Source organism: Pogoniulus pusillus, chromosome 1, assembly GCF_015220805.1.
Source record: "Pogoniulus pusillus isolate bPogPus1 chromosome 1, bPogPus1.pri, whole genome shotgun sequence".
NCBI lineage: Eukaryota > Metazoa > Chordata > Aves > Piciformes > Lybiidae > Pogoniulus > Pogoniulus pusillus.
In genome coordinates this window covers 20,656,052-20,683,885 of record NC_087264.1, presented here as the reverse complement: position 1 = coordinate 20,683,885, position 27,834 = coordinate 20,656,052, and the positions used below count along the sequence as shown (strand labels likewise).

General features: G+C 44.5%; 1 protein-coding gene across 3 annotated transcripts in view; it reads left to right on the top strand.

Moving 5' to 3' along the window:
- The window catches only part of SIPA1L1 (signal induced proliferation associated 1 like 1), a 250,841-nt gene that overhangs the window by 203,950 nt on the left and 19,057 nt on the right, over nucleotides 1–27,834 (top strand). For all 3 annotated transcript variants that reach the window (XM_064143298.1, XM_064143279.1, XM_064143287.1), the window contains 5 exons: nucleotides 5,805–5,954; nucleotides 11,545–11,669; nucleotides 14,750–14,868; nucleotides 17,650–18,089; nucleotides 27,043–27,282. In XM_064143298.1, the coding sequence (XP_063999368.1) occupies nucleotides 5,805–5,954; nucleotides 11,545–11,669; nucleotides 14,750–14,868; nucleotides 17,650–18,089; nucleotides 27,043–27,282 (1,074 nt within the window). The remainder of the gene's footprint in view (nucleotides 1–5,804; nucleotides 5,955–11,544; nucleotides 11,670–14,749; nucleotides 14,869–17,649; nucleotides 18,090–27,042; nucleotides 27,283–27,834) is intronic.

The window sequence follows — 27,834 nt, the reverse complement described above, 5'->3', positions numbered from 1 at the left end:
CATCCCATTGGCCTCTGCCCACCCATCCAGCCTGTCCAGATCCCTCTGCAGGGCTCTTCTACCTTCCAACAGATCAACACCTGCTCCTAGCTTGGTGTCATCTGCAAACTTACTGATGCTGGACTCAATCCCCTGGTCCAGATCATCAATAAAGATATTGAACAGGACTGTGCCCAGCACTGATCTCTGGGGCGCATCACCAGTGCCAGCTGCCATTTGGTTTCACACAGTGGATGCAGCTCATTAAAGAGGAGCTGTTTAGTATTTAGTTTTCCTCTTCATTGCTCTATCCCTTATTTACTGTATGGCATTCAAATCCTGCTGTAAAGACACAATTACTGATTCCCTTCTAAGCTTTACAGTAGTGCCCATTAATATAGTTTCTGATTCTTTCATGGGTAGTAATTAAACTTAATTTTAAAAAACTCTTGTGAAAAGAGATGCCTTTAGCCCTCTTCAGATTTAAGAACAAAGATAAAGAGAGAAATTGTATTCTAATCACTTGCTGTGTCTTACTGCAGACGTCTCATCTGTGGAAGTGTGCCCAGCATTGTTAGTATTTTATAAATTCAAATTATAGCTTCAGTTGGCTTCGTCTGCTTTGCTAAATGTTCAGCTCAGAAGTAAATCAGACCTTGGAATCAAGTTAGGCCTTTGAGAAAGTTGTAATTAGTGACAATGAATGAAAAATTTCTTTAGCAAACATGCCAGTGGTCATAGGGGAGCGCTGCAGCAAGCACAAGATAAGAATTCAGCTTGCTAAGTCAGCACTGAAATGCCTTGGCTGTAAGGCCAGCTCTTCTCTTCTGCCAGCCTCCACCTATTCACATCTGACCTCCCTGGAGGTGTGTAAGGCCAGGCTGGATGAGGCTTTGGCCAGCCTGATCTAGGCTAGGGTGTCCGTGCCCGTGGCGGGGGGGTTGGAACTAGATGATCCTTGTGGTCCCTTCCAACCCTGACTGATTCTATGACCTGTGCAGCTCTTACACAGTGCCATGTAGCCTAACATTTGGACTTACTTTATACACAAAGACTGTTTTATGTATACTTCTCTGGAAAATCCAATGTACAGAATCATAGAATCAAGCAGGTTGGAAGAGACCTCCAAGCTCATCCAGCCCAACCTAGCACCCAGCCCTAGCCAGTCATCTAGACCATGGCACTAAGTGCCTTATCCAGTCTTTTCTTGAACACCTCCAGGGATGGCGACTCCACCACCTCCCTGGGCAGCCCATTCCAATGCCAATCATTTTCTCTGGCAACAACTTCCTCCTAGCATCCAGCCCTTACCTTCCCCAGTCCAGGTGGTCTGGAGAGCCAATGGCATCCTGGCCCATACCAGGAAGTTGTAGCCCAAAACTGCATGGGACAGAGGTCCTATGGGAGAAGGCTTCTGTGTGCGATCATATAGCTAAAGACTGCCTTAGGCCATAGGCACAAAGCCAAATGGTCTGACCTTTTTCTTAGGATGTGTGTGTTATAAACCTGTGCATACTGAAGATGAGGGTAAAATTACAGCTAATGACAGGGAAATTAATTTAAGAGCAACACCTGCGTTGTCATACCAAACGAAATATGTTTGCCTATCCCAGTCACTGCCCTTCCAGCAGACTATCTTCTTCCCATATATGGCAAGACTCAACTAGTTCTTTCAGGGTGAACTGCTAGAAGTAAACCATGCATGGGATAATCTCAGTTCAATTGACTGCAGTCTAATTGTGTCTGTGTGATGTAATGGATGCTTGGCCTGTTGTTAAATTCAGTAATGGGACTCATACACTTTACCGCTTTGGAATTTCTTCTTAAAGCTGTCTTTTGAAATAGGTAACAGCTTGGTTTAGTTTAGTGTTTAATTGTATTCTGTCCTTGCCTTTTACTTATCTTAACTCCAGAAGGATGCTGCTAATGCAATGCTCCTTTTATCCTGGGGAGCGCCTTTCATCAACAGATTTCAAAGCAGCTCAAGAAGTCAGTTCAAACTAATCTAGATTCATAGAATCAACCAGGTTGGAAGAGACTTCCAAGATCATCCATTCCAACCTATCACTCAGCCCTAGCCAGTCAACTAGAACACAGCACTAAGTGCCCCATCCAGTCTTTGCTTGAACACATCCAGGGTTGGTGACTCAACCATCTCCCTGGGCAGCTCATTCCAGTGCCTGACCACTCTTGCTGTGAACAAATGTTCCCCAATACCTAGTCTGAACCTACCCAGTCACAGCTTGAGGCCATTCCCTCTTGTTCTATCGCTGTTTACCTGTGAGCAGAGCCCAGCAGCAGCCTCTCCACAACGTCCTTTCAGGTAGCTGCAGACAGCCCTGAGGTGCCCAAAACTGAACACAATACTTGAGGTGTGGCAACAACTCTCTGGCAAGAACTTCCTCCTAACACCCAGCCTAGACCTGCCCTGGCACAGCTTGAGACTGTGTCCTCTTGTTCTGTTGCTGGGTGCCTGGGAGAAGAGACCAACCCCACCTGGCTACAGCCTCCCTTCAGGTAGCTGTAGACAGCAGTGAGCTCTGCCCTGAGCCTCCTCTTCTGCAGGCTGCACACCCCCAGCTCCCTTAGCCTTTCCTCATAGAGCTACTGTAATGTTCTTTTGTCATATTAATGTGTTTCCCATAAAACAAAATGTTCTTCAGTGCTATTGCACTTTGTACCAGCAAAAAAAGAGTACTGCTTTAAATAATAAGATGTGCTACCTGACTGGTTATTGGTTGCTGTTCTTCAGACCACATTTATAAGGCAATTTTGTTTGCCCTCAAGTTCTTTCATCTCTGTAAATGAATTGTAACTCCATGAGATGGTTCTGAAGTCTTGATGTTCCTTCTGAGCAGTGCTGTCACTTTTTGGTAAGGCATAGGAAGTAAAGAAAAGTCATAGCTGAACTTGAAGTGAAAATGTAAGCATTTTCCAGCAGGAAATCATTTTACAAAAATATTACTTGAGAAGTAATTGGTTTCCTTGCAACAATTTCCAATTGAGGAAAAAAAAGGTCACACTTTTAAAGGGCAGATTATTGCTCTGTAAGCCTAACTGAGTTTAAACCTGAGTGCCTGTATAGATGAAAAGTAGGCTTTAAACTAGACTGGAGGGGGGAGAAGGTTAAACACAACTGTACTGGAGACAAACTGATGGAGGCTAAGGGTGGTAGGCCAGAGATAGGGGTAAAAGCAGCCCAGCTGAAGTATATATACACCAATGCACACAGTATGGGTAACAACCAGGAAGAGCTGGAAGCCTTGGTTCAAGAGGAAAACTATGATGTCACCATCACATAAACATGGTGGGATGACTCACACAACTGGAGTGCTGTAATCAGTGGCTATGGACTCTTCAGGAGAGACAGGCAAGGGAGAAGGAGTGGAGGAGTGGCACTATGCCTTGGGGATGCTCTGGGTTGATGAAAACCTCAACCTGAGCCGACAGTGTGCACGTGCAGCCCAGACAGCAACTGTCCTGGGCTGCATCAAGAAAAGTGTGGCCAGCAGAGCAAAGGAGGGGATTCTCCTCCTTTACTCTGCTCTCCTCAGAACCCTCCTGAAGTACTGTGTTCAGTTCTGGAGCCCCTGTCGCAAGAGGGACATGGAACTGTTGGAGCGAGTCCAGAGGAGGGCCACGAAGATGCTCAGAGGGCTGCAGCAGCTCTGCTATGAGGACAGGCTGCGAGAGTTGGGGCTCTTCAGTCTGGAGAAGGATGCAAGGAGACCTTATAGTGGCCTTCCAGTATCTGAAGGGGGCCTAAAGGAAAGCTGGGGAGGGACTATTGACAAGGTCTTGTAATGACAGGACAAGGGGTAATGGGTTTAAACTGGAAGAGGGGAGATTTAGACTAGATGGTAGGAGGAAGTTCTTTACAGTGAGGGTGGTGAGACACTGGCACGGGTTGCCCAGGGAGGTGGTGGGTGCTTCCTCCCAGGAGGTGTTTAAGACCAGGTTGGATGAGGTCTTGAGCAACCTGCTCTCATGGGAGGTGTCCCTGCCCATGGCAAGGGGTTGGAGCTGGGTGATCCTTTAGGTTCCTTCCAACCTTGACCATTCTATGGATGTCATGAAGGTAGGGATTAAGGATGATCAGGTTGAGTCCCTATGTGTGACAATTAAGGGGAAGGCCAACAAGGCTGACATCCTGGTTAGAGTCTGTTATAGACCACCCTACCAGGAAGAAGAGGTTGAGTTATTATTCTTTAAGCAACTGGAGGCTGCCTCATGATCACCTGCCCTTATTCTTGTGAGTGACTTACATCTGCTGGGACTCTGCAGAGAAGAGGCAGTCTAGAAGGACAACGTGAGCCTACCAGGGGGGCAGCCCTACTTGACCTGCTGTTCACAAGTAGAGTGGGGCTGGTGGGAGATGTGGTGGTTGGAGGCTGCCATAGGTCCAGTGACCATGAAATTACAGAGTGAAACCAGGAGGGGCATCAACAGAACCTCCACACTGCACTTCCAAAAGGCAGACTTCAGTTTATTTAAGGAACTGACTTGGTAATTAAGAACTTTGGTCCAGTCTTAACTGCCCTTTCTATTTTAAGCTTATGTTACCTTATTGCTTTTGTGCACAGTATCGAGGGAAACAGTCTGAGATCAATGGATTCTGTTCTGTTGGGGGCTGCTGTGTGGCAAGAGGCCTCCTGGTCTGAGAAGGACAGGACTGAGGGGAATGGAGTGAAGATGGAGATGGGTAGGTTCAGACTGGACGTGAGGAGGAAGTTGTTGAGCATGAGAGAGGTGAGAGCCTGGAATGGGTTTCCCAGGGAGACGGTTGAGGCCCCATCCCTGGAGGTGTTTAAGGCCAAGCTGGATGAGGCTGTGGGCAGCCTGATCTAGGGTATACAGGATATACAAAGTTGAGCAGTGTTACCCTGCTGCTTCCAGCCATTCTGCCCAGGTGCCATGTGTTGCATTTCTGGCCCATTTATTCACTGTATGGCTCTTCTGACAGGACAAGGCTTCATATGACTGGGGTTTGTATTTTCAAACAGAGTTCTGATCCATGAAATCATTGCCCATTAGAATGTTGTGCTTTTAGAGAGAATGCAATAAATAACATGGGTTTTCAGTCATAGAATCCTAGAATTCTTGCAGTTTAACCCAGACACATCTGGTGGGAAAGATATAACCTTTTGCTACTCTGGGGAGAGTTTGCAAAGACAGCTCACTAGTTTAAACTCCAGACAAGAGTTTGTTTTGAGAATGTGAAATATTTGGTCTGCTTGGTATTTGCACGAGGAGTGTTGTGCTTCATTATTCCTTACAAGAAAGCTGTAAAAACTCATCAGGACTTTAGAAACTGGGGTGCTCTCCCAGTGTGCATTCAGGTTTTCCCCCTGCACTTACAATCTTAGAATGGTTCAGGTTGGAAGGGATCTCAAAGATCACATCATTCCAACCCCCCACCACAGGCAGGGTCACCTCCCACTAGAACAGGTTGCTCAAGACCTCACCCAACCTGGCCTTGAACACCTCCAGGGAGGGAGTATCCTCAGCCTCCCTGTCCAGTGTTTCACCACCCTCACTGTAAAGAACTTCTTCCTAATATCCAGTTTAAATCTCCCCTCTGCCAGTTCAAACCTATTACTCTTCATCCTGTCTGTACAAGTGAGACAAGACTTCCCCCTCCCCACTTGCTCCCCAGCATCCAGCTTTTTAGAGATGGTTTTCCATGGTTTCTAAGAGATTCGTAAGGGGAAAACATCCAATCCTACAATTGACTTCATTTCTGCTGTCTCCCTGATGTCCTGCTGTCCACCAGGCCTTGCACAGTCCAATCCTGCTGATTCAGCTGGTTCCTTTGTTCTGAACAGGTTGTCTCCTGGTTCCGATGTCTATGTCACAGTTTCCTCCATTGCCTTAGCAAGATCGCAGCAGTGCCGTAACTCTCCAAGCAACTTATCATCTTCCAGCGAGACTGGCTCTGGTGGGGGCACGTACAGACAAAAATCCATGCCAGAAGGGTAGGCAACAGATTTTTTTTCATACTCTTCATAGGCAGGCTTTTTGTTCTCTGTTCCATTTGTTGTGGCACAGGTTAAGCTAAAGGAGTGCTTATGCAGCCTCCTGTCAGCACTTGTTTGCATGCATTACAACGTGTTTGTGTCAGCCTTTGTCATGCTTCCTGAAAAAGTCAGTTTTAAAACCCTCTTGCTTCCACCTTTTCCCTTCGTGAGCTAACCTCTCTCTCAGATCCTAGTCTACAAGTGCTCAGGTTACTGTACAAAGGAACCTTTATGTATTTAAAGCTCTTCATTAAAGGTACTGGTTTCATGTTGCAAATGGCTTCATTTCACAGATTTAGATTCTAAAATAAAGTAAGTAATAGGTTTGGGACTTTGCAGTCTGTACTAATAGTTAAGGCAAGTAGTGTTGAATCATGGAATCAGCCAGGTTGGAAGAGATCTCCAAGATTATCCAGTCCAAGCTAGCACCCAGCCCTATCCAGTCAACTAGACCATGGCATTAAGTGTCCATCCAGTCTTTGCTTGAATACCTCCCAAGCCACGAGGATGATGAGAGGGCTGCAGCAGCTCTGCTATGAGGACAGACTGAAAGAGTTGGGGCTGTGCAGTCTGGAGAAGAGGAGGCTCCCAGGTGACCTTCTTGTGGCCTTCCAGGATCCGAAGGGGGCCTCTAAAAAAGCTGGGGAGGGACTTTTTAGGCTGTTAGGGAGTGACAGGACTGGGGAGAATGGAGCAAAGCTGGAGGTGGGGAGATGACGTGAGGAGGAAGTTGTTGAGCATGAGAGTGGTGAGAGGCTGGAATGGGTTGCCCAGGGAGGTGGTTGAAGCCCCATCCCTGGAGGTGTTTAAGGCCAGGCTGGATGAGGCTGTGGCCAGCCTGATCTAGGGTAGGGTGTCCCTGCCCATAGCAGGGGGGTTGGAACTAGATGATCCTTGTGGTCCCTTCCAACCCAGACTGATTCTATGATTCAGGGACTCCACCACCTCCCTGGGCGGCCCATTCCAATGCCAGTCACTCTCTCTGGGAAGAACTTCCTCCTAATGTCAAGCCTATCAGGAAAGTGCCAGGTAATCCACAGCTAGCAACCTTTTCAGATACTCCCAGTCATCCTGTTTCAAGGCACTTTTCTCCTAGCTTTCCTGAAACCTTCAAACTCTCTGAAGCCATTCAATGTCAATGTAAGGGGAAAATGGCAGATGAAGAAATTAAATCTGTATCATTTTCAGAGCACACTGAAAGGAGCAATAAATCAAGCATCTCCAATTGGGGGAAAGAAGTAATTGGCAGCAGGAGGGCTGTCTACCACATTCCAAATGACTTCCTATAGAGAAGATAAAGGGGAAGAACTGATGATAGTTCACACTGCAAAGCTTCCCTCTGAAGTCTTCTTGAGTACATTAGAGGTCATTGTGTATAATTCACTCTGTTCTGGGTCTTTATAAAGTAGAGATGTCTTTTTCTGTATTCAGAAAAATTATACTATTAGTAAGATTAAAGACCATTGTCAAGAGCTTAACACAAAGCACTCTTTTGCCATTTAGGTGCTGGTAAGGAAACACTGCTCTGTGTCAGCCCAGAGAATGCTGTTCCAACCATGTGTTATAGAAAGTGCTGCTTCTTTTTCCAGAGACCTGTCCTCCCTGTTCTTTTCCTTGCAGACTTTCTCTAAGCTCATTAACCTTTGCTGTAAGGAAACTAAATAGAAGTGTGTCCAGAGCTCTGGGGCTGGAAAAGGCACTTAACCTCTCAACACACTGCACACTTCCTGGCTCATTCCTGCCAGCAGTGCTTGTGTGTTGTCTTGAATTCTGAAGAGCAGCTTGTGCTCCCCATATCGTGTCTGCATTTCTCTGACTACATGATTTGCTCCACAAAAAAGTACTTCTGACATATGTCCTTAGATATCACAACCATAACTGTTTGAGTAGGAAGGGGGTTTCAGAGGCACTGAGGGTTTTGTTTTCATAGATCCATAGAATAATTTGGGTTGGAAGGAACCTTAGTGGCCTCAGAGCACAGCAGCACCCATCCCAACCCTTTTCCATCTTGTATGTGAATACATTCAGTGCAACTTTCTTTGAGCAGTTTGCAAGTTCAGCAAAGAGCTATGTGGTGGTTTGTGTGTTCCCTGTCCCCCAACACTTAAGAAAATCACCCAGACTAGACTCATCCAAGCTGGAAATTAGAGACTGAAGCTTTATATTTACAGCTTAGCACAATATACAAGCAGATATTTAACAATATTTACAGCTATATACAGAAATATTCAAGGTAAAAAGTAATACAGAAACACAACAGCCCTCCCAGAAACCAGAGTCCCCAGGAGGTGCCCTCAACCACTCTTCCACCTTCTTCCCACCCCTCTACTTTACTCCAGATTTTGATTTACATTCAAGGTGAGTTTGGAGGATTGGCCAGGGAGGTTAGGAAGCAGATGGATTAGTTAGACAGCAAGTTAGGGAGAGAAATGCATGCAGCCCAGAGCCCAGGAGCAGCTCTCTTATCTATGTTTGTGTTCTTGTTTTCATACATCTCAGCAAGCCTATGAGTACAGCAGACATCAGCACTGTTTCCTTTTCGCAGCCTAGCATCTAGTTCTTCTCACCAAAATATCCCAGCTAGGCTCAAACCAGCACAAGCTATGTCCTAGAAACTTCATGTGTATAGTCTTTTTGAGTTTGAAGTTTCCATTCAAGGAAACACTGTTTAAAAGGAATAATGGAAGATGTCATTACTACATGGACTTTACATATTCCTTACTGGATGCCTCTTTTAAAAAGTTACTTACTAAACTCCAGTTGTTCAATTATTATCATGGAATCATAGATTCAACCAGGTTGGAAGAGACCTCCAAGCTCGTCCAGTCCAACCTAGCACCCAGCCCAATCCAATCAACTTGACCATGGCACTAAGTGCCTCATCCAGTCATGAGGCTGGGCTGGGTGCCTGGGTGCACAGTGAACACAGGGATGATTTGCAGAAACACCCAGCAGAAAGACTTTGGACTTTTTTAAGTCAACCTTGGTAGCAGAATAGCAAGAGGTGGCAATGGTGTGTGAGTGCAATAGCTCATGGACACACCTTCAGGGACAGCGACTCCACCACCACCTCCCTGAGCAGCACATTCTGTTCTTACAGGAAAAGCATTTTGTCTTCCATAGTATTCTTGTACACAGGAGTCACATTTACTTAAGACTTTTCAAACATTTTCCATCAGTCAAAGTGGAAAGCATGAAAAATGTAATTTTGGAGGAAGCTTTCCCTTGCCTCAGTAAGCAAAGCAATGTCTGTTACTACAAACCGTTGCAGTTCCACATACGCCGCCTGCTGAGATTTGTCCAAGACCAGATTTGGGGCGAGTCTGTTGGTTGATGGTAGAGCTGCTCAGCAATCAGCCCTTGTTTGTTCTTAAAATAATGGGAGAGATTTTTTTCAGCATATAATTGCTAAGATGCTGGAGAGAAGGTTGGCCTGGACAAGGGACACCATGTCCCATAGGTAGTCTTCCCAAGGTGAGGCTAAGTGCCATGGTCTAGTTGATTGGCTAGGGCTGGGTGCTAGGTTGGCCTGGATGATCTTGGAAGTCTCTTCCAACCTCGCTGATTCTGTGATCACAATCAGTTTAGGTATTTGATTAAGTGAAATCCTCACTAGTCTGCATGTCTACAACTACCTGAAGGGACATTGTAGCCAGGTGGGGGTGACCTCTTCTCCCAGGCAACCAGCAATAGAACAAAGGGACACAGTCTCAAGTTATGCCAGGGTAGGTATAGGCTGGATGTTAGGAGGAAGTTCTTCCCAGAGAGTGATTTGCCAGGGAGGTGGTGGAGGCACCGTCCCTTGAGGTCTTCAAGAAAAGACTGGATGAGGCACTCGGTGCCATGGTCTAGTTGACTGGATAGGGGTGGGGGATAGGTTGGACTGGATGATCTTGGAGGTCTCTTCCAACCTGGTTGATTCTATGAATAGAGAGGGAAGAGCATAACTCACTTCATGCAATGTCAATTCAAGTCGCTTGTCTTCAGAAGGCAGATGTCCCCAGATTTTTTTCCACTTTTCCTTTATTCATCAAACCATGTATTGGCTATGCTAGAAAGTGGTGGGCAAAATGGAAGTGGGGTCATGTTTGGGTAAAATTTTGGTGTCCTGCAATTCAAAATGTGACCTTTAAGAGCTGTGCTGCGTGCACTGAAGTGTGCTGGCTGCTTGTCTTAAGGGATAAGAGTGGGATTTTGCTCTTCTGAGTCATCTTTCCTTTGGTGAAGTCACTTCACTTAAGAAGGACATGAATTTTCAGAAGAAATAACCATGCTGAGCATGTTCTGACAGTTGGGCAGATGTCTCCTTTGCACTGGAAGTCATGTGAGGTAGTCTGTACCTAGTGGAGTAAGTTGAAATCACAGTCTGAGTATTTCATACTTTGTTGTTATGTCAGACACTTAGGGCTGGAGAAACTCTTTGATATGTAGAGAATCTGTCAGTTTGTGATGCTTTTGGGTGTAACTCTCTGTGTGGAGTGTTTGGGGATTTTTTTTTTCCTTCTGGGCATGTGTGATTAAAAACAAAGCCTTGAAAATGCATCTATAATTCTGTATTATATATAAGTCACTTACATTCCATAGCAATGATACTTAGGGTCAGATTTAGCAGATCAATCATTAAGACTTCAAGAATAATGCTGGATGACTGGATGAGGCACTTAGTGCCATGGTCTAGTTGATTGGTTAAGGCTGAGTGATGGGTTGGGCAGGATGAGCTTGGAGTTCTCTTCCCACCTGCTTGATTCTATGATTCTAACATTCTATTCTATGGAAAGCCTGGATGGGGCACTTAGTGCTGTGGTCTAGTTGATTGGACAGGGCTGGGTGATAGGTTGGACTGGATGAGCTTGGAGGTCTCTTCCAACCTGACTGATTCTATGATTCTATTAATATAGTCAGTTTGATAAGCACTTACTTAAACTACTTGGCAGTGTAATGTTGTCCCAGATTATCTAACCTCGTTTGCATATGTCTTCATATCTTGGTGTGACCTTATTCACCTTTTGCTTAAATCCAGGAAAAAGGCTGCGATTCATAGGATTTTCCTAACAAACTTTCTCATGCTCACTTAGATTAGTTTGAGGTAGTGCTGTCCCAGTTAAAAGGGTCCATCTTTGATATCCTTTCCCAACGAACACACTTCATCTCCCTGTGTGGCTTTTTTCTGGACGTTTTACTCACTGTGGTCAGCTTTCTGCAACCATGCAGTGGTCTCTTCATCTTTCCGTTTAAACATCTGTGTACATGAAAACTGGTCAATTTTATTTTGGGATGTTTGGTCTGTTTTTTCTAGTTGTGCTATGAGCAGATGTTCTTGATCAAAGAAGCTCAGTAAATGAATGTGTGTAGTAATCTTAATGCCTTAAAGGTGCTAAATGGGTCCTGAGAGCTGTCACAAAAATGAAATGGGAAAAGCGAGTTACGCTGTTCGTTGGCTTGCCCTGTTGTTTGACACTGCCTGCTTAAAAGTGCTCTTTTCTCCTTATGTGAGTTCTTTGCATATCTAATACCATGATCTGCTTTGGTTTTTGGGGTGTTACAACAGGTTTGGGATTAGCCGCAGATCCCCTGCGTCCATTGACAGGCAGAACACGCAATCGGATACGGGCGGTAGCGGCAAATCCACACCCAGCTGGCAAAGAAGTGAGGATAGTATCGCTGACCAGATGGGTAGGTAATTAATTCTCTACACTGGGCAAGTGGTGCTAACTGCAAGGTGACTTTGGCTATACCTCTCTGTGCAGAGAGAGAACTCTCTTAAGCACTGTGATCTCAGAGTCTTTGAGAGTTAATCTTGTCCATTGGGATGAGTAATTAGGTCTAGAGCATGTACTAGCAGTTTGTTTCCTTGAGACCTGTGAGTAGCACCTGAGGAAGAACTGATTTCAGTTCTTCATTTGATTGTGGGGCTAAAATCTGCCTTTAATGCTTTTACCCTGAAGCACTGCCCTTCTAGAAGTGGTTGGGTAGACACACTTACTCATTTCTCTTGCTGCTGAGGACTCGTTTGACCTCACCTATGCTCCCAAATGGCTTGGCTTAGTTGAATTTTTGCTTAGTCTGTCTAAAGTGTTTGTGATGCTCCCTTTTCAGTCAGTGCTATATAAATGCAAATTGATTGTTTGATCATTGAAGCTATAAAAATACCATGTACAAAATGAGAAAAAAAACCAAACAGGGCAATTAAAGTTTAAATAGTGAAGTAAATCTATAGCTTGGTAATCACCTTGCACCAGTGTATACATTTTTCATTGCACTTGGCAATTAAGCTGTCAGCTGAGGGAACATATTAACTGCATAAAACACCTGGGTACAGAAAATTTGCTTTGTTAAGCCTTCATTTGAAGGGTTTTTTTTTGTGTGTAGCCCTTTTGCTGCAACTGTGGTTTGACCTGAGTGGATGCCAACAAGGCTGCCGCCAGTGGAAATGTCCTATTGACATAGAATATTGATCCAACAGGATGACCATGGTCAATATTCTAACTTTGTTACTATAGATTAAACCATTCCATACTTTTTCTATTGCACATATAGATTTACCATTTCACTGCACCATAGCTTTGATTCTGTGTAAACAGACTAGTGTCAAACACAGAATAAGGCTCACTGAGATCAGCAGTGGTTTAAAGCAAATGCCAGCCTCAAGGTCAGAAGATGAACTTGGTTCACATACCTTCACAAGCTCAGTGAGCCGTGCCTTGTTATTGAGCCATCTGTTAGTCCCTCCATCATAACTCCCCCATTCTTCTCACTAAAAAGCTCTGATTATACAGCTCTGCAGTTCTCATTTTGACAGAAGGATTTTTAATCACATATGTTTTGATGCCATGTGATGGTAATGACACATGTAAAGCTAATCATCTTTTCGCTCAGCGTTTCTTTTGCAGACCAACAGTTGGGTGTTGGTGCAGGCGCTGAGTGGAGCTGCCATCAGGTTCTGTTCTGCAGTGTCAGGTGTCACCATACGAGCGAAATAAAGTCTAAAAGAACAGGAACAATTGTATGGTAGAAGAGATGGCTCCAGCATTTGGCAAAGGCTGAGAAATACATGCTGACATCCCTGTATTTTATCTCTTGTGTATTGTCCTGCATTCATGGAGTCACAGTAGAAAGCTGCATCTCTGACTGGAGACTTTATTGCTAACCTGGTGAATCCAGGTGAAAATTTGGTTTGATGACAAATAAGCACATTTCCACTTGGGCTAATCTGCCTCAAGGTAAATAAGACACCAGGTGCAGTGAATCCACACACTCACCCTTTCCTGGCTAGTTTTTAGCTACAGAAGCCTTTGGGTTTGTGCACCACCAGCACTTGCCAGGGGGAACCACATGTGAATTTTATTTTTTAATTTAATACAGTTTTTGAAGTACTATTTCATTTTCTTTTTAAAAAGCTGCAGATCAAGGTGAACAACGTGTGGCTGTGCTGGGGAAAGCACTTCTTGTCACTGTGGGTGTTGGCAAGTACCTGATGTACATAAGCACATATTCTGCTTGAAAGCAGCGATTTTAGGAAGCGCAGCATTGCTTAACCACAGCAGAGATGACACACGTACAAAAGGCACAACTGGGAAAGACTGTTTTAAACTACTGCCCTTGGGCTCAGAGAAGGCAATTACCTACCTGGTAGGCTGTGTCTGAGCACCCTCGAGACATCCACACTTCTCTCCTGGGAAAAAATAATTGAATTGGCAAAGAGTATTCCTATGAGCGTCCGTGCGAGCTCACTGATTTGAATGTCACCCACTTTTGCCAGGTTTACTTTAATCAGAACTGATTTTTGCAGTTTCCACTTGCACAGACAGCAATTTTTAAGAAAATATTGTGACTTCAACGGAGTTTTTGAAAAAATGTTTATTTAGCTCACCTTCACTCTGAGAAGAAGTAGAGTAGGAATAGAATAGGCATAGGAATAAATAGGAATGGAAGAGGAATAAATAGGAATAGAATAGGAACAGAATAGAATAGAATCAACCAGGTTGGAAGAGACCTCCAAGCTCATCCAGTCCAACCTAGCATCCAGCCCTAGCCAGTCAACCAGACCAAGGCACTAAGTGCCTCATCCAGTCTTTGCTTGGACACCTCCAGGGACAGTGACTCCACCACCTCCCTGGGCAGCCCATTCCAATGCCAATCACTCTCTCTGACAACAACTTCCTCCTAACATCCAGCCTCGACCTCCCCTGGCACAACTTGAGACTGTGTCCCCTTGTTCTGTTGCTGGTTGCCTGGCAGAAGAGACTAACCCCACCACTGGAGAAAATATGTTGATTTAAGTGATCGCTGTAGACTTTTGTTAGTGTCCTGCCTTGCACAGAATACAATTTAGTGAACTGTGGATTTTCAGGGAAACATTTTAATCTCATGTCCACAGGCAACAGGCATATAGAGATACAAGTCAGTACACTGTGAATATGAACATTGCCCAGCTTTAATGCTGATGCATTGCCTTTGGGCAATGGGGGAGTGATACCTTTCAGGTTGTTCTAACAAAAGCTGGAGTGGCGGCTGCTGTTTTTTATTGAGGTCTTACTGATGTACACCAAGCAAGAATGTGCCCTCACATAGTCATCTGTGTTTTTTCACCATATGTATTTTTTTTAACTGGGAATTAATTTCATGTTAGGTATCCAAAGTTTTTATCTACTGGCAGTATTAGGAAAAAGTGCAGTGTAAAATTTGGTCACATGTGTTTTGAGTTCTTTGTGCCACAGATGCTCCTCAGTACATCATTGTGTGCTGTGTTGCAGAACCTACCTGCCATCTCCCAGCAGTATCCAAGGTACTGCCATCCTTCAGAGAAAGCCCTAGTGGAAGACTGATGAGGCAGGATCCTGTGGTTCACTTGTCTCCAAATAAGCAGGGTCATGTAAGTTATCCTAAAAAAGGAATTATTTAATGTTTTGCTTTTACTTCACAAGCCCTTGATACCCAAACTCTTGTTCAGAGATCTATTTAGAGTGTCGGTTTCAAATAAGAAAAAGAAAGGGGAAAGACTCATCAAGCCCTGTTCCCTACTATAATATGGAGGAAGGAAGAGAACAGACCTGTTGGTTCCTGAATCCTGCAGAAGCACAACCTAATGAAATACTTCTTAGTTAATAAAGTTTGCTGCCAGTTGAATAGCAACTTCTTGTCTGTTATCTTGTGCTAAATAAAAGATTTGTGAGCTCTTCTCACTTGCTCCCTGTGATAGGACAAAGAGCAGTGGGTGTAAGTTGCAGCAAAAGAGGTTCCGCCTCAACACAAGGGGGAACTTCTTTCCTGTAAGGATCCCAGAGCACTGGAACAGGCTGCCCAGAGAGGTTGTGGGGTCTCCTTCTCTGGAGCCTTTCAAGGCCTGTCTGGATGTGTTCCTCTGTGATCTGTATTAAATAGTATTGTCGTGCTCTGGCAGGGGGGGTTGGACTCAATGATCTCCTTGAGCCCCTTCCAACCCCTAACATCCTGTGAGCCTGTGAGCCTGTAATTTACAGCACTATTTTTAGGTCTCACGTCTGAGACTTGAAATTTACTAATAGATTTTATAATGCAACAGTCAGAAAGCTGCTTACTTTTGGTTTTCTATTTTCTCCATTTTCTTCCTTTCCCACGGTGTTGGAACTCTTGTTCTAAAAATTTCTTTGGAATCCTGCTGGAAAAAAAATATCTTTGTTTTATTGATGTTTAAGATCTAAATGATGACTTCTGTCTTTCTGGCTCTGTGGACTTAGATTTTCACACCTTTTTTAAGAGTCTCACTTCCTGCTTTCCATACAGAGATGTTCATAAACAAAGAGAGATGTTTCCATAGGGTCATGTTGATAAGTTTCAGATACCTTGAGAATTATTTGTCACTAGAATCCAAAAAACCAAACCCAGCCTTTAAACTCTACCCAGTAAGCTGTGTCAGTTGGTTTTTAATTTATTTGTACAATCAGCTAAAACACAGAGTTGTGTTGCATGATTGTACTGAAAGTATTAATTGCATTTATTTAGGTGTGAGAAAGTCTTTAATTAGTTCCTGTCATTTGCTCCTGCTTACCAGCATCTCTTACTTCAATACAATTGGCAGGGTTGCTTTTAGATGATTAACTCATAGCAATGCTTCTTTGTTATTAAACACAAACCAACCAAACAAAAAATCAACAAAGCAACAACAACCAAAAAACCCAAACCCCAACACTCCCCACTCCCCAACTACCTTCACAATCTTAAAAGCACAAAAACCTGAGTTTTACATTTAGATTGACCTGTTTTCCATGAGAGGTATTTGCCCATATAATGATGAAATGCATAACTCATTAAGCCTGTGTGTGAAGTACAGCACTGGAATTATTAATGCTTGCATTCTTCTCATTTAGGCATTGCTAAAGTAAATCTTTATTATGTGAACAAATGGATGGGGGAGAGTGATGCAGTCCCTAATGAAGAGCAGTAACTTTAATTAGAGATAACTAGGAGTCTGGATCTAAAGTCACTTAATATAGTCTTTTTGTTTTCCTGTCAGTTCTTTGCATTAGTATAATAAGAAGCATGGATGCTAAGATTTTTTTTGCTCTCAGTATATAGCCATTCTCTCTTTTTCCTCTTCTTTTTTTTCCCAGCAGTTTTAGGGTTTTTATATATTTGGGTGGGATCTCTGCCCAGAGGGGCAGACAAACAGGGAAGGTGATTTGAAGTCTCCTTTTTTTTTGCCCCTTCCCTGGTTCTTCTGCCATCTGGTCACCAAACAAGTCTGTTGCCTACAGAAAAAAATGCTTCTGTTCTGCTTACATAAATAATCAGAACTTAGATACAGTCTGTGGATAAACAATAAAATTAAGACATTCAGATGGATATCAATACCCCAAGTAGGTGAGCTACTAAGCAATGATGTGTGTATGGCAAGAAATTAGAATCATAGAATCAGTCAGGGTTGGAAGAGATCACAGGGATCATCTACTTCCAACCCCCCTGCCATGGGCAGGACACTCTAGCCTAGATCAGGGATTCTTCCTGTAGTGGGATATTCCACCAGTGCCCACTATGGAAATGGGGACATGGAGTTTCTTTGTAACTACAAGCTGTAACCAAGAACAGAACATAGAGACCAGACAGGCAGTGGCATGACAAAAGCAGACTGTTAAGGAGGAAATGTACCCTGCTGCAAAGGGCTAGGAAAAGCAGTGGTTATTTTACTCTACTTTAGACTTTGGATAAGCAATTGGTTTGTTAAAATCACATGCACTTTCTGAGCATTGGTTATTTTTCATATTCTACAACTCTGGAGTCATAAAATAAGGATGTTTTTAATTACAGTAGCTATAAACCAAGTCAAACCCTACACAGTTCAGCCAGCTTCATTCAACTGGGCTGAGCAGAACCGTGCTCAAAGAGAAACAGGTGTAAAGTATTTTGGGACAAAATACAAACAGCTCTCCCTTTCCCTGAATAGTTAAAATATGGCTTCCAAATACATATGAAAGCTTTTCATGTGCATTGGCTTGTAAGGACATTTCTGGAGTTTGTCTCCTCAGTGTAGCTATCCAGTATCTTAAGGTAGAAGAGCTCCTATTGTGCAGTGGTTGGCTTCTGTATCTTATTTCCTCCTCCTCTTTACTGCCATAATGCTGAAATAAACCTGCAAGTGTGGTTGGATTTTTTTTCTGGATTGTTGTTTCCTCTGTAGTCTGACAGCCACTACTCCAGCCATTCCAGCAGCAATACTCTCTCCAGCAATGCCTCCAGTGCTCACAGTGATGAGAAATGGTATGACAGTGGAGAGCGCACTGAATCAGAGCTGAACAGCTACAACTACCTTCAAGGGACTTCGGCTGACAGTGGCATCGATACCACTTCCTACGGACCTAGCCACGGCAGCACTGCCTCCCTGGGAGCAGCAACATCTCCACGAACAGGGCTAACAAAGGAGAAGGTGGCACCGCTGTGGCATAGCTCCAGTGAAGTGGTCTCCATTGCAGACAGGACATTAGAAAAAGAGAGCCACATGGACCGAAAGGCCGAGTCTTCACTGAGCCTGGATATTCACAGCAAGAGTCAACCAGCCTCCAATCCTCTAACAAGGGAGAACAGTGCTTATAGTCTTAGTGACGCCGTCTCTCATACAAGGTAAGTCCACCCTTAGGAGATTGACCCTTCCATACTCACTGTCCCATGCTCACTCTCTAATCTCCCAAAAGCAAAAAGTGGATGTTGAAGAGAGAGGGTTCCCCTTGTGTTAGCCAGTGTTTTGCAGGATGCTTCAGAAATTAAGTCCACTTCTAGTCTTCTCATCCGCTACCACTTGTAACTCTAAAGGATGCCTTTGAGAGCGTATTCCATGCTGCTACTGCTGCTACACTAAAGTAAGACAGGCACATGTCTGATGGGTTCATAACAACTGCTGTTTATATATGCATCAGCAGACTATCTACTCTGGGCATCATAGTTGGGTTACAGTTGGACTCGAGTCTTTTCCACCCATAATGATGCTGTGATACTATGATTTCATTAATGGTTTAATGGGAGGGTTTTCTTCTAGTGTTACAAGTAAAAACTTAAGATGTTTTGTATTTTTTTCCTCTCAGTCTTCTTGTTTAGAAATCTGCTTGCAGTCAGTGTGATCAGTAGTGAGAGCAAGTTGCCTGCGAGTGCTAGCGTGTAGATTTTAAACTCATTCTGGTGCAAGCTTGTGAGTATGACAGGCTACAGGCACCTTCCCTCTTTCTCTCACTTTTGCCACTTGTAAAATTTGCAATATCCAGTATGTGTCTAATGTGCTTGAACACCTCAGATGGAAGATGCTCACTTTACAAGTTAGTCAGAGGCAGAAAATACCTTAAACCATTTTCATAACTCATTTCTCAAGAAGTATTCAGTGTGCTGTCTGAAAAATACTCATACTGCATCATACTAGCAACAAGAAAAACACAGCTTGCAGGAAGGATGTGGGGTCATCATCATTTGTTGGCCTAGTAGAGCCTGATTGTTCCAGGTTTATCCTTAAGGTGCCTCTATTTTGTGTATGCAGCTGAAATATTTGCAGACTGGAAGTCTGAAGGTGTTTTTGGTAATTGTTTTGAGCAAAGCTACATTTATGCAAGAGGAGATATTGATCAGACAGTTTAACGATTGCTGGTAGAGGAGCTGCACACAAGGGCTTGTCACAGAGACTGTTTCATGGTGAACAGTCTCCATGTTCTTTGTCATGGTAATGTTGAATAAGTAATCTATTAGTGGTGGTCCTGCTCTGGTTTTCTGCCTCTGTTGGTTGGCCTTTTTGGGGACTAGAGCTCTCCCAGGTAACCAGCAATAGAACAAGGGGACACAGTCTCAAGTTGTGCCAGGGTAGGTATAGGCTGGATGTTAGGAGGAAGTTCTTCACAGAGAGTGCGATTGGCATTGGAATGGGCTGCCCAGGGAGGTGGTGGAGGCACAGTCCCTTGAGGTCTTCAAGAAAAGCCTGGATCACAGTATCACAGTATCATCAGGGTTGGAAGAGACCTCACAGATCATCAAGTCCAACCCTTCACCACAGAGCTCAAGGCTAGACCATGGCACCAAGTGCCACGTCCAATCTTGCCTTGAACAGCTCCAGGGACGGCGACTCCACCACCTCCCCGGGCAGCCTATTCCAGTGTCCAATGACTCTCTCAGTGAAGAACTTTCTCCTCACCTCAAGCCTAAATTTCCCCTGGCACAGCCTGAGGCTGTGTCCTCTCGTTCTGGTGCTGGCCACCTGAGAGAAGAGAGCAACCTCCTCTTGGCCACAACCACCCTTCAGGTGGTTGTAGACAGCAATAAGGTCACCTCTGAGCCTCCTCTTCTCCAGGCTAACCAATCCCAGCTCCCTCAGCCTCTCCTCGTAGGGCTGTGCTCGAGGCCTCTCACCAGCCTCGTCGCCCTTCTCTGGACACGCTCAAGCATCTCAATGTCCCTCCTAAACTGGGGGGCCCAGAACTGAACACAGTACTCAAGGTGTGGTCTAACCAGTGCAGAGTACAGGGGCAGAATGACCTCCCTGCTCCTGCTGACCACACCATTCCTGATGCAGGCCAGGATGCCACTGGCTCTCTTGGCCACCTGGGCACACTGCTGGCTCATGTTCAGGCAGGTATAGTGTCATGGTCTGGTTGACTGGCTAGGGCTGGGTGCTAGGTTGGACTGGATGATCTTGGAGGTCTCTTCCAACCTGGTTGATTCTATGATTCTATGATTTAATTGGTATAAATTCCACCCAGGTCTTGGACACTGGTGTTTGCACGCATGAAGGACTTGAGTAGGGCTGTCTAAAACACTCTGCAGAGGGATTTCACGGAATCAGTCAGGGTTGGAAGGGACCACAGGGATCATCTAGTTCCAAGCCCCCTGCCATGGGCAGGGACACCCTACCCTCAATCAGGTTGGCCACAGCCTCATCTAGCCTGGCCTTAAACACCTCCAGGGATGGGGCCTAAACCCATTGCAGGCTCTCACCACTCTCATGCTCAACAACTTCCTCCTCACAGCCAGTCTGAATCTCCCCATCTCCAGCTTTGCTCCATTCCCCCTAGTCCTGTCACTCCCTGACAGCCTAAAAAGTCCCTCCCCAGCTCTTTTCGAGGCCCCCTTCAGATACTGGAATACCACAGGAAGGTCACCTGGGAGCCTCCTCTTCTCCAGACTCAACAGCCACAACTCTCAGTCTGTCCTTACAGCAGAGCTGCCCCAGCCCTCTGAGCATCCTCATGGCCCTTCTCTGGACACACTCCAGCATCTCTACATCCCTCTTGCGATAGTGGCTCCAGAACTGGATGCAGCACTCCAGGCAGGGTCTCACCAGAGCTAAAAAGCTTTAATTTGGACTGGCTGCTGCTGGTGCTCCTTTCCAACCATAGCGATTCATAGTGATTTGGTGGTGTGCTGATGGATTTGGTTTAGTCAAGGACCTGTCAGTGTGAGACTAATGATTGGACTCGATGAGCTTGAAGGTCTTTTCCAAACTAAGAGATTCTGTAATTTTGTTTCCCATGGAGTCTTTGGTTTATAGTTGCATGCTGCATAGCACTGCTGACCTGAGGAAACCTCACACCCTGCTGTTTGCTCCCAATTCTCTCATAGCTTTCCGTAGAGGCACAACAGCTTGGACTTAGAGGCTTCTTAAACTGACACTCCCAAAATGTAACCACACCTGCCTGCTTCAAGGAGGTGAAGGAGAAGAGACTAAAGGATGATTCTGAATAGGCTGCTTTTCATGAGAAATGGGCAGCTTAATTGGTGTGCTTCTCCATCAGTTTCTAAACGATTATCCTTTGTTTCTTCTCACTTTTTTTACCTTTTGCCTTTTGGAAGCCAGAATGTCTGTAACATCTTTAGTGTCAGGCTTTTGAGCAAGAAGAAAAGGAATTTGTCCCCAGTAAGAACTCAGTGACAAAAGAAAAGAAAATAACCACAAATTAGAGTGTTTGTGTCTGTAGAAGACAGGAGCGATAATTAGCGCTCAGATCATTTGATGGTGCATAAAAGAACTTGTACCTGAGAACCGGTGGCAAAATGTAAATTACAGTCATTAACTTCTAGGGCAGAGCTTCTGGCTGGGTTTTATTTTTCTTCTCCACCCCCATTCCCAAAGTCCTTCCTGATGATTGTGCAGATTTCTCCTAGCATCCCAGGAGAATTGCGTTATGTAGGGCAGTAATTATACAGAATCATTACAGCCGAATGTCATTAAATGAAGCCATATGCGCCCATGCCCCAGGAAAAAATACCATCACACTTTTCATTTCCACTTTGTGCTGGTTTGAAGCTAGCTAGAATGTTTTGGTGAGAAGAATTAGATCACAGGCTGTGAGAAGGGAATGTCTACTTCACTCATAGGCTTGCTGAGATGTATAAGAACAAGAACCCAAACACAGATAACAGATTCACTTTCTGGGCTGCGCTTCTCTCTCTAACCTAACCTGCCGTCTGTGTGACTAATCCACCTACTTCCCAACCACCCTGACCAACCCTCCAAACTTTCCTTCAATATAAGGCAAGATCTGGGGTAAGGTAGAGGAGTAGGAGGAAGGTGGATGGGTGGTTGAGAGCCCCTCCTAGGGACTCAGGTTTCTGGGAGGGGAGTTGTGTTTCTGTATTACCTTTTAACTTGTATACTTCTATCTATAGCTGTATCTATTGTAAATGTCTGCTTGTATATTGTGCTAAGCTGCAAATATAAAGCTTCATTCCATCCCCAGAGCCACTGAGTCTAGTCTGGGTTATTTCCAAAGTGTGGGGAGGTGGGTAACACCCAAACCATCATACACCTAAACTACATGGTTTCTTAGGGGCCTCTTACCAGAACTAAAAAGAAAATCTTGTCTCTTTCTAATCAAGTAGCTTTTCCTCTATTTCTCTGTGATGGTTTGGTGTTCCTCACGCCCCCACACTTAACAAAATCACCCAGACTAGGCTCTGTCAATCTGGAAATTGAATGAAGCTTTATATTTACAGCTTAGCACAATATACAAGCAGATATTTACAATATATATACAGAGATATGCAAGTTAAAAAGTAACACAGAAACACAGCAGCCCTCCCAGAAACCAGAATCCCCAGGAGGGGCTCCCAACCACCCTTCCACCTTCTCCCCACCCTTTTACCTTACCCCTGACTTTGCCTTATATTCAAGGTGAGTTTAGAGGGTCGGCCATGGGGGTTAGGAAGCAGAAGGATTAGTCAGGCAGCAAGTTAGGTTAGACAGAGAAGTTCCTGCAGCCCCACAGACAGAGAGCAACTCTCTTATCTATGTTTATGTTCTTGTTCTCCTACATGTCAGCAAGCCTATGAGTGCAGCAGACATCACCATTGTTTCCTTTTCACAGCCTAATTCTTCTCACCAGAATATCCCAGCTAGACTCAAACTAGCAAATTCTCATAATTTTAAGATACTTAAAATATGATTTTAATGGTTATGGAACACTTCTGAATGGCTCCTCTGCACTTCTTGCAGACTGTCATGGAGTATTTGAATTTTTACTTAATTTGAACCTTGATGTCTCCATAATTGAGGTGGCATTAATTGTCTTCATAACTGAGGTGGCAGGTGGACAACCAAGAGTAGCTATCTCTGTGTCCAAAGAATATGACTCTTTTTTTTTCCAGTCAAGCTGGTCAAGGTGTCTGCTACAGCATGAGGAATTGTCTGCATGACTCCCGGTGTTGAATAACAATTTCCCATCACAACCTTAATGCTCCAGTTCTGCTTTAGTTTTTCTGGAGTTTATCCAAAGCCCTTTGCTTCCCACACAACCTCTCCATTAAGAAATGTGTCTCTGTCAGTATCCTGGGTGAAAATCCTCAGCCCTATCCAGAGTTTTGTGCATGCTTCCTGAAGCACAATATCCTCCCCAAACAATGTATTGTAAAATCACAGTTCAAAACTATGCAATACACTTTAAAGCAAATTGTATTTAAAAGTAGATGCTGATTTTCTTGCTCATTTGCCAGGCTGCTCTTGGCATCTATTTTAAGATCTGTATAAATATTAAAGTAATAATAGTTAAAATGGCCAGTGTGTATATGCAATATGAGACCTAATAAAATATTGTAATTGATATTTTTGCATACACATTATATATATACATATATATATATGATGTATGTAGAGCATAGGGAACATAATTTTGTATCCTCTTTGCCTAGTAATATTAAGAATCAACACTGCCAGCCTGCCCAGGGGTTGTTACTGCTTTTTCATAGAATCACACAGGTTGGAAGAGACCTCCAAGCTCATTCAGTCCAACCTAGCACCCAGCCCTGTCCAGTCAACTAGACCATGGCACTGAGTGCCCCATCCAGACTTTGCGTGAACACCTCCAGGGATGGCAACTCCACCACCTCCCTGGGCAGCCCATTCCAATGCCAATCACTCCCTCTGGCAAGAAATTTCTCCTAACATCCAGCCTAGACCTCTCCTGGCACAACTTGAGACTGTGTCCCCTTGTTCTGTTGCTGGTTGCCTGGCACAAGAGACCAACTCCCACCTGGCTACAGCCTCCCTTCAGGGAGTTGTAGAAAGCAATGAGGTCTGCCCTGAGCCTCCTCTTCTGCAGGCTGCACACCCCCAGCTCCCTCAGCCTCTCCTCATAGGGCTGTGTTCCAGGCCTCTCACCAGCTTCATTACTCTTCTCTGGACATGTTCCAGTACCTCAACATCTCTCTTGAGGAGCCAGGAACTGGACAGAGCACTCAAAGTGTGGCTTGACCAGTGCTGAGTACAGAGGCAGAATAACCTTCCTTGTCCTGCTGGCCACACTATTCCTGATCCAGGCCAGGATGCCATTGGCTTTCCTGGCCATCTGGGCACACTGCTGGCTCATGTTCAGCTATCTACCAGTTTATGCATAAATGTTCTCCCACCACTGGCACTCCCTGGAGAACTACCTGATGGATCACAGAATTCTGAAATGTCATCAGAGCTTCCCCTTTCCTACACTGACACAAGATCTTGAGTGTATTGCGAAGGGGCTAAAAAGGAAAAGACAAACAGCCCCATGCACTGCCTTTAAAGATGTACATCTTGCCCAGGTCCTGGCCATTCCATTTTGCAGTGGTGATGCCTCCCAGATGGGCTGGTTTGCTTGGTTTACTCAGCGTGTGTAGGAGTTTTCTTTCAGTATTGAAAAAGAAGAGAGAATTTTACTGCCTCTAGCTCATATTTTTCTCTGCTTTCACGCTGTAAATTATGTTTACTTACATCTGTTGCAAATATGAAAGTTGTGACGTGCAGCACCAAATATATGGGCTTGATAGACAGGAAAATCTCTTCCTATATTTTCCCAGTCTGCCATCTTTAGTATAAGCCTTTCAAATGTAAAGATGGAAGGAAGGGGGAAAGTAATTCCATAATGCAGAATCTGGAGTCCTTTATTTTGATTTGCATACATATGGGTTGATGCATCTTGCCCCCCATGTGACAGCTGTCCCCATGCATGCTAGATGAAAGTGTGGGCTGCAGTAGCTGGTGCTGTTTGAGGTGGGAAGACTACAGGTAGCTCAAAATCCTCATTAAAGCCACAGCACTTAATTGTTGGGATGCTTGGTGACTAACTTGAGCCACAGGAAACCAAAACAGAGCTGAAGAAGATTTTTTTTTTAGACTCCATCTGTTGTCAGTGGAGAGAGAGGAGAAACTCCAAAGCATTAATTCTCCCTGTCTGAGGTGCCTAATTTGAGGAGAATTGCCTCATAAGAATATTTCTCTTTTGACTACAAGAAGAGCCAGAGAAGTGGCATCAATTGTTCTTCACAGAGAGAGTGATTGGCATTGGAATGGGCTGCCCAGGGAGGTGGTGGAGTCCCCATCCCTGGAGGTGTTCAAGCAAAGACTGGATGAGGCACTTAGTGCCATGGTCTACTTGTCTGGATAGGGCTGGGTGCTAGGTTGGACTGGATGATCTCAAAGGTCTCTTCCAACCTGGCTGACTCTATGATTAGCTAACCTATAAGCTATTATCTCCTATAATGCTAAATGCAGGTGAGATCATTTCCCTGGGCAGCAATATAAATTTAACCTAAAAATCTTTTTTCTGTTTTAGTAAAGAGGGATGTAAAAATGCATTGTTTTCATCCAGATAGGAAAAGAGTGGTGAAGGATGTTCTGTTAAGCTCAGAAAGTAGAGATTATCCAGTGACTCTGTTCAGCCTTCCACCTAATTTTTATTTCTTAGTCAGAAACTGTTCTTTACCACAGGACCATCTGTTTCAAATTCTTTCCTTCCAGTGTTGGATACCAGGATGAAAATGTGGCTAAGTTATGTGGAGTGCTGACAAGAAAACTGGTCTCCAAATACATAATGATATTTCAGAGCTGAGGCTGTACACAAAGTTTTCCTGTAGCTGTACTTTTAAGGTTCTTGTAGCCTGACTGCTCCCACTGTGATGCAAGCTGCATTCACATCAGCATAATGAAAGATTAGCTCCTATCTACAGCCCCTCTCCTTCTTCCAACAATAAGATGCTGTTTGCCATCCCAACTTTTTTACTGTCTAGACAAATTTGGATACATGTTAGAGACTGGCTCAGAGTTTGGGTTTTTTGCAAATGGTAGCTTCTTTTCAGGCAAAATCCAGGAAGCCCTCTTTTGAAAGCTGTATGGGCTTCTTCTTTGGTTAATGAGATATTTCATGTTGCTGAAGATCCTTCATGCTTTCCTCCACAGCAAGAAATCAGGCTTGTGTTCCTTCCTGCTAATTCAGCTACAATCCCTTGCATTACTTTTAAGCTGCCTAATGACTACTGTGAACCTTGGATGTCCCACTTGTTGGAGAGGAATGAGGAGATGGTGCTATATTGTGTTCTTAGAGGGTGTTTACAACATTTCTCATTACTATGTGAGATGCTTTTAATGGAGTGGGTGCAGAGAAGGGCAACGAAGGCTAGAGAGAGGTCTGGCAAACATAACCGATGAGGAGCAGCTGAGGGAGCTGGGCTTGTTTAGTCTGGAGGAGGCTGAGAGGGGACCTTACTGGCCTCTGCAACTACCTAAAAGGAGGTTGTAGTGAGACTGGAGCTGGTCTCCCAGATTACTAATGACAGGGCAAGAGGAAACAGCCTCAAGTTGCATCAGGGGAGGTTGGATGTTAGGGGGAAGTTCTTTCCTGAGCGGGTGGTCAGGCACTGGCACAGGCTGCCCAGGGAGGTGGTGGAGTCACCATCCCTGGAGGTGTTTCAAAGGAGAGTAGATGTGGAGCTTGAGGCTATGGTCTAGTGCTGAAGGCTGCTGGGATGAAGGTTGGACTGGCTGATGCTGGTGCTCCTTTCCAACCCTAGCAATTCACAGTGATGAGATGTTGTGCTGAGGGCTTTGGTTTAGTCAAGGACTTGTCAGTGTGGAACTAATGATTGGACTCAATGAGCTTGAAGGTCTTCTAGTCTAAGAAATTCTGTGATTCTGTGGAACATTGGTGGAAGGCCCTCAAGAGTGAACTGGTTTTGCTGATCTACCCACTAATGATAAAAGTAACACCTTGTGCCCAGAGTTCTGCTTTAAAACCAGTTAGCATGTGTATGTGTGTATGTATGTGAGACAAATTTTGTCTGTATTGTCTTCTCCCCCTAGTACCATGAGCTCACGACACTCTGCCAGCCCCGTTGTTTTCACCAGTGCTAGAAGCTCACCTAAAGAAGAGCTTCATCCTGCTACTTCTCCTCAGCTCGCACCTTCTTTCTCCTCCTCCTCTTCCTCCTCATCTGGTCCTAGGACTTTCTACCCTCGCCAGGGTGCTACAAGCAAGTATTTGATCGGATGGAAAAAGCCAGAAGGGACGATAAACTCAGTGGGGTTTATGGATTCAAGAAAGTAAGACTGATTTTTGGTTCCCTTTGGTTATTTGCTTTCATTGTTAAGAAGCACTGATAATCTGTGACACTTCTCTGTGAAGAAAAGACCTCAAGACTAATAGAATGCCTCATCTCCTGCAGAATTTAAATCTAGAGTTCTGCAGTTAGGCTTAACTGTTTGATAGCTAATCTCATTCCTCATTACCTTGTAAAAGATTCTTTTATCATTTCTAGAGACTGATATGGTTTTTAGTCCTACTAAACCTTATCTTTCCTTGGGATTTCTTAAAGGTGATTCAAAATGCTATTTGCACCAATATTGAAAATCCTCTTAATGCAGAGCCTGAGTTTTCCTTAAGCATGTCACAGAGCTGTGCATGTCACAGACTGGCTCAGCTTGGAAGGGAGCTCAAAGGTCAGCCAGTTCCAGCCCCATGCCATGGGCAGGGACACCTCCCACCAGCCCAGGTTGCTCAAGGCACTCATGGAATGAGTTGGGTTGGAAGTGGCCTTGAAAATCATCCAGTTCCAAGCCCCCTGCCATGGGCAAACCCATGGGCTTGGAACTGGA